At 50.5% G+C, this 20,958-nt stretch overlaps 1 protein-coding gene across 1 annotated transcript in view; it reads right to left on the bottom strand.

Annotated features, from left to right (window-relative positions):
• Cacna1s (calcium voltage-gated channel subunit alpha1 S) overlaps positions 1 to 20,958 on the bottom strand; it is a 62,430-nt gene that overhangs the window by 31,962 nt on the left and 9,510 nt on the right. The window contains exons 3-12 of the mRNA XM_076831955.1: positions 14,151 to 14,290; positions 12,293 to 12,435; positions 11,979 to 12,131; positions 9,574 to 9,779; positions 8,566 to 8,669; positions 6,744 to 6,889; positions 6,285 to 6,366; positions 4,632 to 4,792; positions 1,320 to 1,545; positions 933 to 1,140 (exon numbers count right to left, since the gene is read on the bottom strand). Coding sequence (XP_076688070.1) covers positions 933 to 1,140; positions 1,320 to 1,545; positions 4,632 to 4,792; positions 6,285 to 6,366; positions 6,744 to 6,889; positions 8,566 to 8,669; positions 9,574 to 9,779; positions 11,979 to 12,131; positions 12,293 to 12,435; positions 14,151 to 14,290 — 1,569 coding nt within the window. The remainder of the gene's footprint in view (positions 1 to 932; positions 1,141 to 1,319; positions 1,546 to 4,631; positions 4,793 to 6,284; positions 6,367 to 6,743; positions 6,890 to 8,565; positions 8,670 to 9,573; positions 9,780 to 11,978; positions 12,132 to 12,292; positions 12,436 to 14,150; positions 14,291 to 20,958) is intronic.

Raw genomic sequence — 20,958 nt, 5'->3', positions numbered from 1 at the left:
AGAGTCTTCTGTAGGGACTGCGTTGTTCAAAAGGCCTCTTCTGGCTCCGTCATTCTCCCCAATCTGTCCTCTTTATCCCAGGGCACAGGTGACTGGTCCCTGCCCTCCCCATTGCCTCTCTTAGTAGCATCTCATCCAGTTCTGCAGGGCCAGGGAGTTTGATGAAGGGGTCCCTTTCCCAGTTTTGTTTCCAACCTCCAGGCTAAACTGGATGGCATCCGCCAGGCCCCCTGTCCTCCCAGAAATGGTGTGAAATGGCAGGTCCCTTGAAAGCCATGATGTCTGACCAGCCAGTGGGGTGAATGGAAGAAAGAGAAAGTGGAACCATCCAAAAGACCAACTGCTTGCCACACACCACCCTTCTTGCTGGTACAAGAGGAGGTGTTACCTAGGAGGTACCAGCTATAACTGGAAGGACTTTTTCCCACATTACACTAGGCTGGCTCTGTGGGGGGCAGTGGCTCTGAGGGCCTCTCACTGGGTTTCAGACACGCTCCCTTTGGTGGCTCCTGGGGAACAGGTGGCAGAGCCATGCCTCCCGGGTGAGCAATGTTTCATGCATCCCTCGGGCTTTCCCAGGGTGGGCAGGGAGTACCTGACTTGTCTGGCTTTGTCCTCAGAGAAACGAGCTGCACGCCTCTGAACTCCCAGCGCACCCTAACTCTAGTCACTCATCATCTGTTATCCTACCGACCTCTCTGCAAGGACCAGGGACCAAGAGATATCAGGCAGATTGGGCCCAGCCCCACTGAGGACACAGGCCAGCAGGCATGACAGTGGCAAGAAGTACAGGTGATGGGGGAGACCAGAGGAGGACACCAGCAGATCCAAAAGGGATTCCCAGAGAAGGTGGTGCCTGTCCTGATCTTTCCGGACAGGAGGCAGGATTCAGTAACTGCACAGGAAGAGAGATGTGCGGACGGACGGCCTACCTGGAAGACGCTGATGAGGGCCTGGGGGAAGTTGTCAAAGTTGCTGCGCCGCACCTCGGTGTCTTCGAAGTCGTACCTTCCCCCAAAGAGCTGCATGCCCAGCAGGGCGAAGATGATGATGAAGAGGAAGAGCAGCAGCAGCAGGGAGGCGATGGAGCGGATGGAGTTGAGCAGGGAGGCCACCAGGTTGCTCAGCGATGTCCAGTACCTGAGGGGGAAGTGCACGGGGGGAAGGGGGGGGAGGAGGCAGAGTCCTCTCACCAGCACTCCCAGGGGCATGGGTGGGCTTGGGGGAATGGCTTGGAGTGATGGGATGCACAGGGGAAGGGCTGCCTGGGGGCCAGAAGCCCTGGATTCCCAGCACATGAGCACTGGCTCTTTGCTCACTTTGTGATCTTGAAGATCCTCAGGAGGCGGATGCAGCGGAGCACGGAGATGCCTAGGGGCGACATGGCGCCTGACTCCACCAGCAGGATCTCCAGGATGCCGCTGCACACCACGAAGCAGTCGAAGCGGTTAAAGATGGACATGAAGTACTGGCGCAGGCCCAGCCCGTACATCTTCATCAGCATCTCGATGGTGAAGAGGGACAGCAGCACCCGGTTGGCGACATCTGCAGGCAGGCACCACAGCCTCCCGTCACACTCCTTCCCTTCTCCATCTCCAATCCTTTGCCCTGGACGGAGCCTCCACCCACACACCCTCCCCAGGTTTCCAAGGCACGATGGTTTTTTACCCTTCAAAACTCAGTAACACCTGGTGAATTTTGCCCACTGAAGGAAACTTAGTCTAAATTTCCAACAAGCTAAGCCCTACCATATTTAACAGGAAGAGAATTCCATTACTTTTAGTTTCACTTACGTTCATTAAGCTCTGCTTTTGCCTCCTTATTACATACACCACCCCACCCCATAGAGGAGCCCTCCAGGATCTACAGCCAATCTGTCCTCCTGTACTTTGCTCCATCCTCCTTGGGAAACCCATGACCAATGCTCCTTTGTCTTTCCTTATATGTCTGACTTCTTTCTTTCAAGTGGACCCTTGCATGGCCATTTAAAAAGCTCAAGTCCATCCCATTCACTCTGTCTCTGCTGTCTGAGCTCTTTCCTCCTTATCCCAGCCAGCTTCCTGAAAGAGAGGCCCACACTGCTCTCTTCACACCCAACTGGTTCTGTCCCATTTGTTCTTCAACCCATATCCATCTGGATCCACTCTCATCATTCCACCAACAAGCTCTCCAGGGCCATCCATCGCCTCCATGTTGCCCAGTTGCTGGATGTTTTAATCCTCTTTGTTTCTAGTCTCCCAGCAGCCCTGGCTCTGTTGAACATCCTCCTGCCTTTACAGACATTCTTTCTCTTTCTCTCTGGCTTCTGTGATACTACATCCTTGTGGATTTCTCTTCTCCTCTGGTTCCTCCTAAGCCCCCTCGGCAGATGTATTCTTTACTTAGACATTGAATGAGAACCTGAGCTATACACTTGGGTGTACACAATCTCCTGGTGATCTGGCAATCTTCTAGGATTGCTACTTCAACGCTGCCCCTGCCAATGACTCCCAGATTTAATTCTTGAAGAGATTTAGACCTCTGTGCCAAATCCCAGACATGTTTTTTCATCTGCTTCCTGACCTCTTCATGGGGAGGTCTCAAATGCCCAAGGCCAAACTGATCCCCTCCTATCTCACCAAGCACATGTGGTCATTGACCATCTTCCCCATTACCATCATCCACTAATTGGCATAGGCCAAGAACCTCAAGTTCACCTCTGACTCCACTTAGTAGGCAGTGTCCCCAGCTTCCCCACATTTGGTCACTGACTATGTGTGGTACATTTAATAGGATGTTCCAAAGATGGGGGTTCAAAAGAATGAATGAAGATAAGAACAGATGCACACAGGCATCTGATCAGTGGCATTGTTTCCTATTTCCTTCCCAAGTCTTCGATTTCTTTCTTTTAAGGAATTTAATCTCCTTCATCACATAATATAGTAGTCTCTTGCTCTGTCCTGTTAGTTCAGGTTCCTGGGGTTCTAGCTCCCATTGCTTGGACCTGAGGCCTTCTCCTCAGGGGAGCTCTGTCCCTTATTTGGTTGGCAAGTTTTTACTGTGAACTCATCATCAGGAAACATTTTCCCTGTGGGGATTCTGTGTGCTTTGGCTCCTTGAAGCATCCTTAAAGAGCAGTTGTGTTTGCTTCTCTTGGGCACCCTGGGGATTTCACTTCTCTGCAGCCAGCGTCACAGAGGCTTTTTATGTTTGTGTCTTAGCTTACCCTCTTGGCACCATGACAGGTAGTGAAAATTGGACCCCATGCTTCCATAGGGCACAGATCAATTTCGATTTTTTCACTTGAGACATTTTTTTCTTCCTCCCAGGGCGCCAGCAGGGAAAAACTTCTAAGCTCCTCGTGTGGTCCAATGGGCACGGAGAGTTTTGCTTACTTTACTTGGGGGCAGCTTTGCCAGGGCCTTGGTGCTATGCTATGTACTAGTCCAGGGCCCCATCAGGCCCCATCTCGTATCCCTGCTTAGACATTAAAATCCCAGCTGCTACCCTTGAGGGTTTAGGTCTAGGTCTAAATGTCCCTGGAAGTTAGCTCATGAGTTCACTTGTCTGACTTTTGGCCGCCTCTTTGTTTCGGCCACCCAGAGACTTCCTTCTCATAACTTGAAATGGTGTTATTATAAATCAGGCAGCATTGTTACATGTTTGTGGTGGGAGGGCACTTAGTTTGTCCACCATATTGGAACTGGTTCTTCTTTTGTCTTGCCCTATCCTTGGTCACAGTCCTTAGCTCTGCACACAGAGGACTTTGACTGCATGGATGAGGCTCATTTATCTTCTGCAAAGACTCAAGTCCCATCCTGTTACATTCATGCTTATAACTTTTCACTGGCTTTCCTTTGCCCAAAAATTATACTTCCAACACCTATGACAGCATATGAGGTCTGTTATAAGCAAAAGCAACTCTGCCACTCTCGGTCACATTCAAAGTTCAATGGATCCCCAAGTTCACATCTTCACCGTTTTGCATGCATGGTCCCTCCTGCAGGAATCCCTGCCAACCTTTGACCTCCTGGGCCATGTCTACTTCTCCTTTAAAAATCATGGATCTCCAGAATCTCTTCTGTGATCCTCCTCTAGCTCCCTTCCATCTGCTCTATCAATGGCCTCCTGGATGGCCTTGAAACTATACACATGTCCTCTCCTCTGGCTAAGTATGCTCCTTGAAGTAAAGAGCAGTGTATTGACTGAGTATCCTGAGTTCTTTTTCTATGCTTTAGTATGTACTCAATAAATAGTTGGTGAAAGATTATTCCTTGTGGTAGTATTTGAGCTCAGATACTTGGTGCTCTAAATTACTAGTAATCCTCTATGCAATGATCTTTGATTGAAATAATTTGCCCAGTCACTTGGGTAAGCACTAAAAGCTCTCCCAATGCGTTGCTGTCACAGGTCCTCATGGATAGCAAAGCCCTGAGGAGGAAAGTTAGGTCTGTCACCTTGCCTGTCGAGATCTCTATTTTCCCATGTAAAAGGAGGGAGTTGAATCGCATGATCAGTCCCAGCAGTCAATAATTCCTAGAAAATGAGGTCAACATCCAATTGACCTCTTCTGGACAACCCCATGATGCCCTTGGCAGATTTTAGCATCAAGTCCATGTGCCCCCTTCCCGAATTCCTTCCCTCCAACTCACCTTGCAAATGGGTCAGCCAGAGAGGCTGGTTGTGGTGCTCTGAGGCAATAGACAGGGTGTTGAGGGCCACTATCAGGATCACCAGCCAATAGAAGACCTTGGATTTCACTAGGTCGTGACACTTCCAGCGAAAGACACGATTCCACTGCCGCCAGTGCCGGCTGAGGGAGGGGACAGGAGGATGGGGGCCAAGAGCTACTTTGCTGGAGTCCACCTTTCTCCAGTGACACTCAGCTGAACTCCAGCCACACCTGGTCAAAGCACCCACTCTCCCCTCCTGCTACACAAGAGAGCTCATGGCATGAGTTCCTGAGCCCAGCTGATTGAAAATCTGGCCTCTTACTGCAAAGTTCTTCATCTTGCAAATGAGAATAATAAAGATGCCAACCCCTGAGGCAATTAAATGAGCTGATGCGAGGAAAATACTCAGCCTTGTGCCTCACACAGGAGTTGCATGCATTTTAATTTCAATTAAAGCAATACTGAGTAGTCCCAATAACTTAAAAATGTCTGGGATGGTCAGGAAAAGTCACTTTCACCATTTGTATGGCCTTTTTGGTGAGCAATAGGGCCCCATTTATCAAAGTTTAAAATCTGTATTTCTTTTGACCCAGAAATCCCATTTCTAGACTTCTGCCCAGAAGAAATGGTCATGCTTTTGCACAACACAGGAAAGACTAATTAGATACATTTTGGTACAACTGTACTGAGGAATAGTTTATATTCAAAGATATATTTTTAAAAAGGTATGTATTGTGTGTGTGTGTGTTCATAGATCTGTGATTATATGTACACATAGGTGTAAAAATGGTCCCAAATAGATAATTTTAAGTAAAAATTACGTTATGAGATGATATGCATATTGTATTCATTTATTTAACAAATGTTTGTCAACACCTTCTATATGCTGGGCATTATTCTAGTCATTATAGTGACAGTAGCCCTCATCTGCCATTGTGAGTGGGTTACACAGCACTTACAACATAAATAACCCCTTTTGTAGCAAACAAAAAAAGTAGAAAATCGTGTGTGTGTGTGTGTGTGTGTGTGTGTGTGTGTAATAGAGATGAAAGCACAGAAAAGATCTTAGAGGGCTACTTGGCTAACTGTTGCCATGGTTACCTCTTTGAAGGGCAGTAGGGACTTTCATCATTTCTTTAGTGTAGTTCTCTATTGTTTGATCTTTCAAAAATCAAGACTATGTGTGAATTTGTAAAAGACAGCCTACCAATCAAACAAGCCCTCCTTAAGACAAAGGCAAGAGCTTGGAGCGTCGCTTTGTCTCCAGACGCTTGGGTCAGGGCCAATTCTTAGGAAGCCCATGTTGTGTGTCCCCCTTTCCCTTGTGGAGGTTTCCAGCCTCACCCAAGCCCACCTCCTAAGAGAGCAGCAGCCAGATGTGCTGGCTGCCCCAAGGGCTCCCTGCTTCTTCCTTGAATGGTATATAAATAGGTCACCTGCTCAGGGCCTTCTCTGTGTGTTCCCTGAGCAGCGGGACACTGCCGAGTCCTCAGAGCAAGAACTGGCCCTGTTTTCTTGGAAATCTGCCTTTCTAAGGGCTGGGATGGTGACTGGAGGGGAAGGTAACTAATTGGAATCTGACCCCATGTCTCAGTGAGAGGGACAGAAGCTGGGAGATGGTCAGGTACTCACATGAACTGGATGATTTTGTTCAAGCCCTCTATCTCATACAGGCTCTCGGTGTCAGAGCCACCTCCTTCCAAAGACAGCCGCCCTAGGGATAGGACAGATACAGAAAGTCAGCCACAGGAAGGACGCAGCGGAGTTAGGTACTTCTGGGAAGGACGGTGCAATCGTGAGCCTGGGTCCTCCTGTGATTTCCTGAGATTTCAGATTTCCAAGAGCCCTCATCTGCCATTGTGAGTGGGCCACACAGCACTTTGGGAAGAGCCCAGGGCACCCCTGGATTCTACCACCTGGGGTGCAGGGGCTTAGGCAAGTCATCACCCTCAAGGGCCAATGCTGCCCCTGCCCAGGGGGTCTGCCAGGCTTTCGGGCATATATAATGGCGTCACGCTCTCTGTGGGCGCGGATGGTGGGGTGTGGCTCAGGAGCGGGACGGGAGGCTGACTGCGGCCCCGGGGCCCAAACCTTCTCTCAGGTCCTCCACGTCCATGACCTCGCCCTGCGTGATCCAGCTCATGTAGCCCCGGAGGTCCTCCTCCAGCTGCTGCTTCTCCCGGAGCTTTTGAAAGGTCCCCCTGGACTTGGCCTTCTCTCGCTCCTTGGTGAATTCCCTGAAATGGGACGGGGGACGCAGGAGCAGAGGAAAGAGAAAAGAGGGGAAGCCTGAGTTTCCTGAAGGCAGCGGGCACACTCTGTGCCTGGATGTGCCCCCTTCTGGCCGTGGTGTTGCCTGGGGTCTGAGGTGGCCCTCCAGGTGGCTCAGGGTAGCACCTCTCCCCCTTCCCCTTCCTACCTCCAGGAACATCTTGGAGGACCACCCAGGCTCTCGTATCTATTTTCCCACTCCGTTTCATTTTCTCCCACCTTATTTTGGGATTGCCTTTGAAGGTTGGGGGTTAATGACATGATAGTGCATTGCCCTGATGGATCAGCCATGGATCCTCAGAGTGCCTGGCATGAAGGGGACACTGCCTGACCTTTTCGGGTATCCTAGAAATTATTTCCACTTACAGACCCAAGGCCTTGAGGAAATTCCCCAGGCCAAAAGGCAGGCACCGCCTAGAAGCAAAGGACCTGAGGGAGGGATCTGCAGACCAGCAGAGGGCAGCCCTGGGCAGCAGAGGGCAGAGCCCTGAGTGGGCCAGAGAGACAGCAGCAGTGGTCTGCCGCTGAGATGGGCCCCAGGGGCCAGGAGGGGTCTGCTCTTCAGACAGTCACCACACCCTGTCAGGGTGGTGTCCGGGTGGGGGCTCTGCCATGGACCCTTTAGTGGTGCAGCAAAGCACACCGATTCCTCCTCAGAACAATTATTTTGTGCAAGATGCATGGACTAAAACCACAGTTTACAAAGGGACCAATTATATTAAAGTACAGTTTTTGAAGTACACAACATTCTGATAGTTCTTCATTAGTTCATTACTATGAAGATCTAGTTGTCGATCAAATAACTAACATAATTTCTAGGTAGTAATGAGCATCACTATTTGCAGCAACTGTAATGTGTCTTGGGATTTCTGTTAGGACAAGTGACGGCCACTGCTGATACCACTGTGGTCTGTCACCTATGTTCATCATTAAAATAAACTCAATATTCATTGGAATAATAAAAAAATGAAAATAAGTTTCTCCTAACCAACTTCACAGACCCTTTGAATTCTATCTACAGATTGCCTGGGGTGGGGGAAGCTTCTAGGGTGGGGTGATTGGCTACTGCTAACCTCTTCACTGTGGCTGGGGAGGGACCCCGGAAGGGTTGTCCCAGAGGGAACAGCCCTCATTAATAAAGACCGTTAGTACTTAGTACTTAGTGTGCGATATGTGTTAGACTCTAAGTATTAGCTCATTTAATCCTCATAAATCCTATGAAATAGATACTAACATTATTCCTATTTGACAGATGCAGAAACTGAGGCACATAGAGGTTAGGTAATTAGACAAAGGTCACACAGCCACCAAGCAGTAGTGTGGGAATTTAAATAAACAGTCTGTGTTAAGGAGGGGCCATACTGCCTCCCAGGCACACCCTGGGGCAGGAGGCTGGGGTCTAAGGGGCTTTGTTCAGAAGTGTGAATGCAGAAGGACAGAAGAAAGCAAGAATGGGAGAAGCTTGAGGAGAAAAGGGGAGGAAAATGAAAACCTGAAGGGTCCTGCTGCCATCTCTTATCTTTTCCTTGCTAACCAGGAAGAGCACTCTTGGCCCAGTGGGACTGACGGGGACCTAGGGATGAGGTGCTAGCCATACCTCTGCTCCTTCCTCCCCCGCCCCAGCTGCCTCTGGGCTCCTTACCCACTCAGGACGCCTAGCACCAGGTTGAGGATGAAGAAGGATCCCAGCAGAATGAGGGTGACAAAATAGATCCAGGGCCACTCGTTCCCGATGGCATCGTTGACCTGGTCCAGACAGAGGTGTGAGTCCCATCCTCTGACCACCTGAGGACTTACGAGCTCTCCCCAGGTCTGTCCACTCAGAATCCAGCCACTCCTGGGCACAAGGAGAGACACCACTTGGGCCCAACAAGGAGACCTTTCCTCCTTGCAGACTGCAGGGGCCTTGCTTGTCTGCCTGTCCCAGGCCACCTACCCATTTTCCCTCACCAAGGTATCTCCCATGTGCTTCTGGACTAGGCTCTGTGGACGCCATGTCCAATGGTATTGTTTGTTTTGTACCAGGAATTGAACCAGGAGCGATTAACCACTGAGCCACATCCCCAGTCCTTTTTATTTTTTTATTTTGAGACAAGGTCTCATTAAATTGCCTAGGTCCTTGCTAAGTAGCTGAGGCTGGCTTTGAACTTGCAATCCTCCTGCCTCAGCCTCCTGGTTGCTAGGATCACAGGCATGCGCCACTGTGCCCTGATATTGGTTTCTTTATGACCAAGATTTTTCAAATTTTCCAGACAAGTCATGCAACATCTCTAAGCATTAACTACCCCATCGATTTGATGAGGATAGTGGTCTGTGCTCTGTCCTCACAGGCTGGCAGCAGAGGTGAAATCACATGGGTGACATTCCTTTGACAAGTTCAATCATTTGCTTCCCTAGTCTGAGCTCACAAGAAGCATTCATACTAATCCTTTATATTTGTCAAGCATTTGACAGTTTTACTATTGTTCCCGCTCCAGGCCACGTTGTGATTAAGAGTGCTGGAGTGGAGCCGGAAGGATTAGAGTTCAGTTCTTGGGTTCTATGGCTCATCAGGTTCATAACTGTGGGGAAGATATGTACCCTTTCCAAGCCTCAGTTTGCTTATCTGTTAAATGGGCAAGGGCAGCAGTAGGCACAGGCTCAGACCCACCCAGTAAAGGACATCCGTCCATCCCTCCATGGTGATGCACTGGTACACGGTGAGCATGGAGAAGCCAAAGTTATCGAAGTGGGTGATGCCGTGATTGGGCCCTGGCCAGCCGCCCCGGCACTCACTGCCGTTGATGGTGCATGGGCGCCCCGAGCCTGTCCTGGCGCAGGGTGATGGCTTCTCGTTTTCCACGGTGGCCACGATATCTGGAGGCAGAAGGCAGAGTTAGTGCCAGACAATGATAGTAGGGGGACAGTAACAGGAGATAGAATGCTCAGGGAATAGAGCAAGAGGTCTAAACCACACTGGGGTGAAGATGCAGAGAACAGCCCCCCCGCCCGCCCACAGAGCAGATGCTGGAGAGGAAGGGGTGGCCCAGGCCAAGGACTGGCCGTGGATGGCTATGGGCAGAAGTGACTGTGCTTAGACCCCAGGGCCTCTCTGGAGAGTCTGCTTCTAGATTAATCATCCAAAGAGGTGCAACCCATGAAGCAGGACTAGCAGGAGAGGTCTTTGTGTCCACTGCTCCCAAAGAGGGGGAGCTGCCCAGCTGGAGTGGGGCATGGGGCTGGAGACAGGCACTTGCAGGCTCTGCTTCAGAGGCCCATCTGGGGGCTAAGTTGGGCATGTTCCAACAGCACTGGGCTGAGACATCTGACCTGTGGGGCAGGAGTCTGCTCTCCAGGGAGCAGCCAACAGGCCACAGCCTGCACTCTCTTCCCTCCCTGGATGGTGCTTTTATTGTCTCTAAAATCCTGCAGATTTGAGAACATTCTGGATCACATTAGGGTGTTTTACAGTCTCCCTGTGTTCAAAGATTGACTTGGCTCACTGGAACCAGAAAGCCCTACCTTACCCATGTTGACCAAGTGGGCTCAGTGCCCTGCAACGGGACAATGAGGACCTTGATGGTCAGAGCAGGGCCCCTGACCCCAGAAATCAGTAACCCCAATCAGGCAGGGGCTTTTAAGACCTCCAGATTTGGATTGAAGATAGTGATAGACGGTCCCTTCCTGTCTGTCTGAGAGGGCTGATTAGGATGCCCACCGTCATGGCCATGAAAAGAGGCTAGAATGGGAGAGGACCAGAGAGGAGCCCACTGAGAGCTTTCTTAGAGTTTGATGCCAGCATCAATTGTCCCCTTGTTGTCAAGGGATGTGAGGAGGCGGGGACCAGCCCCTGAGATGCAGCAGGTCCTGGTGTGCTATTCTGATGGGTCGGAAGCCCAAGTTTGGGGGTAGGGCTTGTCCTGATAGAGGGCACCTCTCTGTTGTCAAGTTCAATTCCCCATAGGCTCCCGTGTAAGCAATGTCCAGGCCACGACCAACCAAGGCTGAGGCTAAGTCCCAGCAAGCTGCTGCCAGTGTCGAGCAGCCAGTCTCAGCACGAGAGACCAGAGACCCTCTCAGGGCATCGCCGTCCCCAAAATATTTTCAAAGGAAAAATTAAAACAAACAAACAAACAAACAAAAGCCTGGGGATATAGCTCAATGGCACAGGCTTCCTGGGTTCCAAACAAATATCAAACAAATAAGGCCCTCCAAATTCACAAAAACTATGAACTATTTTTGTAATAATGCTGAAATGTCACTGTCCCCTTCGTCTCTCATTCAACAAATGCAGAGTGGGGTTGTCCACTGAAGACTTTTGTCAAGTCAGGCATTAAAGAGACTTGCAAAAAAATATGCAAAACGGTGCCACTCTTCTCACTAAATATTTTTTGGTTTACGAGAATATAATTATTTTTCATAAAACTTTATTATCCATATATTATCTCATATCACAGGGTTATTCCTTTCCTTTAAAAATGAATTAACAAGTTGGTATCATGACATTTGTCTCAGTCTTCATTTCTGATTCCATGAATATCGATAGATCAAACTCACATAACTGAAGGCTCTCTGGGTCCTCCTTACTTTGTAAGAGTTTTAAGGGGTCCTGAAGCCAAGAAGCTGGGGGAATGTTGGTTTTGAAAACTTTGTTCAAGGGTGACTAGGCCTCGGTGTAGGTTATGTCTGGTAACTGGACAGATGACCCCTTTGACTCCTGGGAGTTTTCTCCAGGTCTCCCTCGGAGTCCACAGTGTGGGCCCCGGATCTGAGAAATCTCAAGGTAAAGCGAAAACTTCAGCTGCAGGGAAAGTGGAAGGGAAATCCAGGCTCATCCCAAGCCTGCACCTCAGTCCATGACTGGCCCACAAAGCCTGGAAGACGCCAGGCGTGGGGCAGGTCACTGCCTTTCACTGACGGTGGCAGAGATGTCCTTCTTCCAACTCCTGCTGTCCAGGGGAAACCCGTTTCCCAGGCCAACAGGTGTGGGAGGCAATGGCCTATGCTGGAGTTCTTCACTAGCATTGGTGTCCCCCTGCTTCGAGTTGTCCCACTCCACGGTCCCCGAGGGCTCACCCGTCCCGATGAAGTAGCAGGTCTTGTGCATCTTGCCCTTGAAGAGCTCCAGGCCGATGATGGCGTAGATGATGACCATGAAGAGGACCAGCAGGGCGATGTGGAACAGGGGGAGCATGGCCTTGAAGATGGAGTTGAGCACCACCTGCAGGCCTGCCAGGGCGGGCAGCGGGGAAGGGGAGTCACCTCCCTGCTTGGTCCCAGGACCCTCCCTCTCTATGATCCCTGGGAAGCCTCTGGGACGCCAAGGTAGAAGGGGACAGGGGAGCAGGTTGGGAGAGGAGGAGGGGGTCTGCTGAGGCACCGCCACCCACTGGGCACCCCCGACACCAGCCGGAGGGGTCTGAGCACGCGGAAGGCTCGCAGGGCCTTGACGTCCAGGCCGGCGCCTTTGCTGCTCAAGGGGGCCGTGTTGCTCTGGATGATGTTGACCTGCTCCAGGATCACCGTGAAGACCCTGGAACGCAGAGGACAGGGGTGGGGGTGGGGCCAGGGGTCAGGTAAGCCACCGTCCCCATGGCCTGTGTCTCATCTGTGTTCAGAGTTCCTGGGGGGAGATGGCAAATGCGATCTACTGCTAACTGGGGATTTGCTAAGAGCTGCCTGGAGAATTTCATTAAAAAGGATTCTGGGGCCGAGTTCAGACTCAGTGAAAACAGTTCTGTGATCTATTCGTGATGTCTGTGTCCGCTCTTGAGGGGTGTGTGCCACGGTCCCTGCCCTGAGCCACAGTCGCAGTGTCCACTGAGTACACCATGGGGTCAGAGGGTGCTGTGCTGATCGGCCCCTCCCCCATGGTGACCTAGAGCAGGAAACCTGGGGCAAGCTCTTCCCCGGGCTGTTTCTTTCCTGCTCACATCCTTCTCTCTGAGTTTACTTCAATTTCCTCTCCTTCAAGCCTCCTTTCCTATAAACCCTGCCCCTGACACAGGCACCCCTGGACACATCGCATGTGAAGCCGTGACGCGCCTGTGGTATCCTGTTTGGACACGTCATTCTGCAGGCCCTTGTCTCAGCTCCCAGACAGGACAGCTCATGAGGGCCAAGCCTGATTCACAGAATTCTGTTTTCCTCCTTGTGCCAAAAGCAGCACTGGGTGGTTAGCAGATAAGCAACATGGTATTTATGGAATCGAAGGGCAGCATAGTGGTTAAGGGTGAAGTCTATGGAGCCAAGATTTCCTTGGCTGAATCCTGGCAATGTCACCAGCTAGCTATGTGATCTTGTGCAAGTTGCTTAACTTCTCTGTGCCTTAGTTTCCTTATCTACAAAACGCCAGGGAGGTGGGTAGGAGAATTAAATAAGATGCTATTTGCGAAGCACAAAAAGTACTCAATAACTGCTGCTGTTATAATTAGGTAGTGGTTAATAAAGGTAATGTTATGAGCTGAGTATAATTCCTGTTTTGAAGCTCTAACCTCCAGTACCTCATAATATGACTGACTTTGGAGACAGGGCCTTAAAAAAGGTGATTAAGTCAAAATGAGGTCACCAGGTGGGCTCTAATCCGATCAACTGGTGTCCTTACAAAAGGAAATCTGGACACTCAAAGACACACCAGGGTGCATGTGCCTAGAAAGACTGTGTGAGGACGCAGGGAGAAGGTGGCCATCTGCAAGCCCTGAAGAGAGGCCTCAGGGGAAATCACACCTGCTGGTACATTGACCTTGGACTTCCAGCCTCAGAACTGTGAGAAAAGAAATCTCCAGCAAGCCTCCAGCCTGAGGCATCTTGTCATGGCGGCCCAAGCAAACTACTACAGGTTACTAAATGTCCCTTTTTGTGAACCTGAATGACAGGCAGATAATGCAGGTATGTGGGATCAATGGACAGGTGACAAAGGCAGACAAACAGGAACCCCCAGCGACTGCCGGCCACGGGCCGGGCCGCACAGATGGTTTCCACTGTTGAATGGTGTGAAAGAGATGAAGATTTTAACCGTGCCTAGCTGGAGAGCAGTTGGTGACCTGCTGGCAGGTGGCGGAGGGCAGTCCTTTCTCTCCACCACACCTACCTACCCCGGGCTCTGGCCTTTAGCAGAAGCCACCCCATGGCAACAGTTGGCATGATACTGGGCTTCCACCCTATCCCTGGGGGCCAGTGGTGTCAGCGGTGGCCACAGAGTCCTCAGCAAAGGAGTGTGACTTCAGTATCCCCAGAGCCAGGCCTCACCCCAGGAAGACAATGATGAAGTCCAGCACGTTCCAGCCGCTCCGCAGGTAGGCATCCTGGTGGAACAGGAAGCCGTAGGCGATGATCTTCATGGCAGCTTCAATGGAGAAGACGATGAGGAAGAAATACTCCAGTTTCTCCTGTGGGAGTAGGGGCGGTCATGCCTCGCCTGTCCCTCCAGCCCCTCTGGCCCCACGGGTCCTCAGCGCCCTGCCTCAGAACACTGGCTCCCTCTGCAGGGACCCCACCCCAGCCCCTCACACCACACAGCCCCACGTTGCCACCCCTCTTGCTTCTGGCAGTCTTTACTCAAAAGATGTCCCCTCACTGAGGCCCTCGCTGGCCACCAGCTGCAAGTTGAGCCACCTCCAATGTTCCATATTTCTCTTTCTCCCTCATTGAGTCTCCTCGGCACTGGTCCCTAGCTAAAATACCATATGCACCTTCTTCTCTGTTCATTCTTGCTCTCCATGAAGTGGGAAGATTTTTGTCCATTTTTCCCCATGACTCTACTTCCAGGGCTTAGAACTGGATGAATAAATGAATAATCTGGGCCAGCCCCCAAGACGAGAGTCCCCAGGTGGTTTCATTTGGGCATCCCTCTCTCACATCCAGTGGGCGGATGGTAGGAGGAGGTGGACTTCTCAGAACTCCAGAGTTGCTCCCCATTTTTGGTCAGGGTCTTGCCCTTTTCCTGTGACTTCCCTGCTCACACGGCCCCCCTAACCTGAGCTGTCTGCAGGCAGCCATGATTAGGCAAGGTGATCCAAATGTGGGGTACTCTGTGTATGGGGGAGACCCTGCAGGTAAGAGGCTCAGGTTTCAGCTCAGATGCACCCTACAGGAGGCCATGCTGACTCTTCTGGGCTCTGTCCCTGTAGCCTGATCCTCTGGGTCACCCTAGGCTTGGCTAGGTCACCCTTCCCCTCCTCTGGGCTCTGGCAAGAGCTATTTCTAACTGAGAAAGCAGGTCCCTTCTGTCAGGGCTCCAGGCTGAAACTGCTCTCCTTGCAACCTTCTGAACCCTGGTTTGGTGGCTTCTAAGAGCTTTGGTCCCTTCGTCTCCCCAAAGAGGCCCCGTCTCTAAGCAGTGTCAACCTGGCCTGCTGCCTGGTCCAGGTGCAGGACTGCACAACTTCAGGAGGTGACGGAGACGGGTGCCCCATGGAGCTGAGCAGTACAGGGCTCCATGTTCCAGAGGCCAACCCCCCCATTCAACCCCTCCCTTGAAAGCACTCTGGGGAGCAGGTCTCCCCCAGTCAATTCACCATGAAGGCCTAACTCATATTACGAACTCATGGTTCCTTGACCCTGGCAGAGCCAGACTGGGGAACTGGCCACTCCATTCATAACTTGAAAGATCGTCTATTTCTATTTCCAGTTGGATAGATGTGGGGGGCAAGGGAAAAGATCTCTGAAATGACTCATTAATGTAGTTGTGACTGCAGAAATCTCCAAACAGGTTATTGAGAGAATTTTCCCAAAACCATGATTTCTCCTTCCAGGAAGAAGGGTAAACAGAGGTATATATGAACAGACCTGTCTCCTTGACCTACCGCTAATCCCTTCCCTTAATGTGTGACCTCACAGCTTTCTCCATCTTCCAGAAATGATAGAATGGGGACTAGAATGCACAGTGGTGCCGTTCTGCTGAAGGGTCTGCTGCTGGAGATGACTTGGCATCAGGCAGAGGTGCTGGGCAGCCCAATTCATGCCCAGGAACTGCAAAGGGGGGTCTGGAATCCTCCCTGTTGAGAGTGGGTGGGGGTCTCCTTGGAGGTGGGTGAGCAGTCTCCCCCTGTCTCAGGACAGGCTTCTGACAGTGACGCGCACCATCGAGGGGTGGGTGTGAGGGAGAAGAGGAAAGTCAAGTCAGCATGTAAATTCAGATTGCTGAAAACTCTAGGGGGACGGACAGAAGTCAGGTTGAGGGGAGGGAAAACAGGACCCAAAATAGTCTGTGTGTCCACAGGCCGGGCTGCCAGCCATGGACACCGTAGTGCTGCCTACACCTGTTGCTGCCTGTCCAGCTGCTGCTTGGCTCAGAGCAAGTTTGTTGGGAGCTGTGGGCCTCAGATGGGGTCACTCGGGTTCCACAGTCCATGAGCTCCAAGGCCCAAGCCTCTCCACCATCCTCCTGGCAGCCTGATTGTGAGTGTCTGGGTGACCGTGCACCGCCAGAGGAAACTGGTGTGTACACACGGCATGGCCCTTGCCCAGAGGGACACAGGAGAGGGATGTGTCCATTCTTGTGTCATAGGAACAATGTCATCAATGTCACACTGCCTTGGCCCGTGGCCTCCCCAGCCTGGATTGAGCCTTGCACAAAGGAACGAGGGATGGTAATTCCACAGATATTTGTTAAGCTTGGCACTGGATGCCCTGGGCAAGGCCAGGCTGTTTCCTGAGCTCAAAGTCATCAACCTTCCCAAAGTACCTGTTTCCATCTGCACCCCCCCAAGAGTCAGCCATCGGGGAGTGGGAGGAATAGGTCTATGGCAGACAGGTTCTCACCAACTGTATTTCTTTACTCAAGTTCCTAAGACACCATGAATTTCGGTTTCCATATCTGCAGAACCAAGATAATGAAAACTACCCTGAAGAATCGTCTTCAGGATTAAAGGACTCCCTGTAGGGAAGGGTCTGCTGTGGCCTGGACAAGGCATGGGCTCAGGAAGTCTTACTAGGGGCTTGGGCCCTGGAAGGCGTTGTCCGCCTGCCCTGTCCTGTTGTCCGTGCTATTCTGTTTGTGTTCACAGAGCTGCTGTATGTGGTCGCAGCTGTGGGTGGCATACCAGGGCTTGGCTCTGTCTGACCTTGAACTCATCAGGTTTGACTCTGTCTGACCTTGAACTCATTGGGTTTGAAACTGAACTTCTCCCTTTGAACATGCTCTAACTCACACATTCCTGCCTTAGCCAATGGTACCCATTTGCCCAAACCACAACCAGGGGTCTTTTTGGACTCAGGTCCTTCAGGTTTTTCAGGTCCAGGCCTTTCTACCCTGAATGCCGGCTGTGTGCATCTTGTCCCCATGGACACAGCCATAGCACTTGCTCCTTCCCCCATCTTCAGTCATCTGCTGCCTGCCACACCTCCTCCTCCTTCTGCCCCCTCTCTATCCTGTCTGGCCACTTTCTCTCCTACTGCTCAGCAATGTCTTCGTGGCAGATAAACCCCACATACCTTCCTGAGCATGCAAGGCCTTCTATGACATGGACTCCTGCTGACCTTGACCTCTCCTGACCTACCGCTGGCCTGCTGGCCACCTGCCTGTCAGGTAGAATGATTTTCAGGTCTCCTAGCTGCTCTAACCTCAGTGCCTTTGTTCATTCGGGTTCTCTGCCTGGAGTGTCCCTGAGTCCTTCCACCCAAGTGGACCTCTCATCTCTTAAGGTCTCTCTGACATTGCACAGGAAGAATTGGTCCTGTGTGTCCTCGGTTTTCCCTGTGACACTGTGCAGTGTTTCCTTGCCTGCGGCCCAGCTGCGGCCTCCTGGAGATCATGGTGTCCTTATGTGTCATCTTTTTTTTTTTTTTTTAATTGATTTTTTAAAAACATAAGTGACAGCAGAATGCATTACAATTCTTATTACACATATAGAGCACAATTTTTCATATCTCTCATTGTAAACACAGCATATTCACACCAATTCATGTATTCATTCATGTACTTTGGATAATGATGTCCATCAGATTCCACCATCCTTGCTAAGCCCCTGTCCCCTCCCTTCCCCTCCCTTCCCCTCCCACCCCTCTGCCCTATCTAGAGTTTCTCTAGTCTTCCCATTCTCCCCCTCTCTACCCCACTATGAATCAGCTTCCTTATATCAGAGAAAACATTCGGCATTTGTTGTTGTTTTTTTTTTTTTTTTTTTTTTGGATTGGCTAACTTCACTTAGCATTATCTTCTCCAACGCCATCCATTTACCTTCAAATGCCATGATTTTATTCTCTTTTATTGCTGAGTAAAATTCCATTGTGTATATATGCCACATTTTAAAGATTGTGCACCATGATCAAGGGATGCAAGGTTGGTTCAAGATATGGAAATCAATAAATGTAATTCATCACATCAATAGACTAAAAGATAAGAATCATATGATCATCTCAATAGATGCAGAAAAAAACATTTGACAAAATGCAGCACCCCTTCATGTTCAAAACACTAGAAAAACTAGGGATAACAGGAACATATCTCAACATTGTAAATGCTATCTACGCTAAGCCTCAGGCCAACATCATTCTAAATGGAGAAAAATTGAAGGCATTCCCTCTAAAAACTGGAACAAGACAGGGATGCCCTCTTTTATCACTTCTATTCAACATAGTTCTTGAAACACTGGCCAGAGCAATTAGACAGACAAAAGAAATTAAAGGGATACAGATAAAAAAGAAGAACTTAAATTAGCACTATTTGCTGACAATATGATTCTATACCTAGAAGACCCAAAAAGCTCCGCCAGAAAACTTTTAGAACTAGTAAATGAATTCAGCAAAGTAGCAGGATATAAAATCAACACTCATAAATCAGAGGCATTTCTGTATATCAGTGACAAATCCTCTGAGAAGGAAATGAGGAAAACTACCTCATTTGCAATAACCTCAAAAAAAAAAAAAGTACTTGGGAATCAACTTAATGTGTCATCTTAGTTGTGGGGAAGCCCTGTGGTTTCACTGCCTCAAGAACAGGTGAGATGGAACATTTCTTCAATAGCAATAGTACCTGGATATGGGGCCTGGGTTTCCCATCAGAAAGTTGTTGGGGGCAGCTGGAGGGGGGGTTTGGAGAAAGCCCCCTGTTGAGGATTCCAATCCCCTCTCCCAGGGTGCAAGGTCTCCAGCTCAAAGGGTTTTGAGGCTTTGAGTTTTTCCCTTGCTCTTCCCTCTGCCTGAAATGCTGTTGCCCAGATATTCACATGGCTCCCTGTCTTCTTTCTTTAAGATTCTAACTTGAAGCTTATTAATCAGACCCTCGAGGCCACCCCTCCTCCATGATCTATTGCCTTACCCTTCTTTATATTTCTTTTTAACAGTTGTCAAGACTTAAAGTTTGTTTATTTATTTAATCTGGACCTAATATCAGGTTCACAAGCTCAAGCTCAGGGAGTTTGCTGCATTCACTGCTGATACCTGCATCTGGAACAGGGCCCACCACATACATGTTTGTGGCTGAGTCAACTAGTCGGTGTCCTCCGGCCCTGGAGCTCAGGTGCAGGCTGTTGCCCAGGGCTGGTCCACAGACTGTTGCCATCTCTCCAAGGTAAGGGAAGTATAGTATAGGCATTGAGTGAGCATTTGGAAAATTTCATAGCAATTTAGAGCAACATCTAAGCACATGGGTGAACTATAGAAAAATCTGGGTTTGTCCATCACATGGCAGGTTCCACAAGTTACAGTAGGGCCATTTATCAGTTCATGGTAGTCTGGAAGTTAAAAATAACAAACTAGGACTAGGGTGTAGCTCAGGGTTGGGGTGCTTACCTAGCATGCAGAAGGCCCTGGGGTCCATCCCTACCACTTCAACAAAAACTCTAAACCCAAATGCATCCTTCCCCATAGATTGTCATCTGAAAGCTGGACTCCAGAATGTGTCATATTGCCCTGCACATAGTAGGTGCTCAAGGAATGTTAAATGGATGAATGAACTTGGAAAGTTGTGATCTCTGCCGCCACATAATTCAAAGGCAGGTGCAGCCTTGGGATCTCCTTTCCCAAGAAGAGAGGCTGGACCTCAGGCCAGCACCAGAGCTGAACTCCTGAGCTCAGGGGAGGACCAGGAGGTGCCTGCCTGTGGACTGAGAACTCCATTTCCACTCCCTTCAAGGGCCTTCGTCACCAACATCCTGCTCAAGGGACCCGTCCCTCCACAAACAGCGTTTCACTGGATCTCTCCAGGGCACACATGGCTGGAGGCAGGCCACTGTGTGACCCTGATTCACAGGCCTTGCACCTGCTCCCTGGGATGTTGAAGCCAGGTAGCCACAAAGTCCCAGACTGAAAAAAGCAGGGCTCTGACCACACGTCCCTTACCCTCCCTCTGCCAGCTTTCAACTCCAAGGGTCGCTGCCCCCGGCATGCACTGTGCTTCATGGGAAGATAGTGGAAGCCAGCTGGCTCCCCTCCAAAGGGACCCGCCAGCCCCAGACTCCTGTCTGGACATGGAGGCAGCTGTCACCACACCTCCTTCCCCTGAGTCTCTGCTCAAGCACTATGGCCAGGTCTGGACTCGTGTCTCCCAGGCCACCTGTGTGCCCAAGGCTCTGAATCTACAAAGCCCACAGAGAGCACCCTAATGGGACTGGTCTAAAGAGAACAGATGGCAGCACCAGGGTGGCTGTGGGAGAAGGGCCCCCTGGGAAGGTGCCCTGCCACCATGTGCCTGCTCCCTACCCTGGGCTTCAAAGTCCCCTCTCTTAGAGTCCAGGCATGTGAGCTGCACAGACACCTTCCTACTAGGGCTTGGGGCTGGCGGGTGGGGGCATTAGACTCACACTGTGGTCCCCTCATTGAGGCCATTTGCTTCAAGGAAGCAAAGGGGATTTGGCTGAGGGGAGGGGGGTGCTCAGGTGCTGGGTAGAGCTTTGACTGGGGGTGAAGCAGGGGCCTGGCATGGTGGTCTCCACATATCCTTGCATTCCCAGGGCCTCCCAGCAGGTACTTGGGGCAGGCTGGACAGGTACAACCATCAGAAGACACTTCTATGACAGTCAGGACTTTTCCCTCCTGTCTTTCTCCCCTTTCTGGCTCCCCGGAGCAGACAGCAGGCTATTGGGTGGGCCTCCTTGTCTCAGGAGTGGTAGGGCCC

This window comes from Callospermophilus lateralis, chromosome 13, assembly GCF_048772815.1.
Source record: "Callospermophilus lateralis isolate mCalLat2 chromosome 13, mCalLat2.hap1, whole genome shotgun sequence".
Lineage (NCBI taxonomy): Eukaryota > Metazoa > Chordata > Mammalia > Rodentia > Sciuridae > Callospermophilus > Callospermophilus lateralis.
This window is presented reverse-complemented; position numbering and strand designations above follow the sequence as displayed.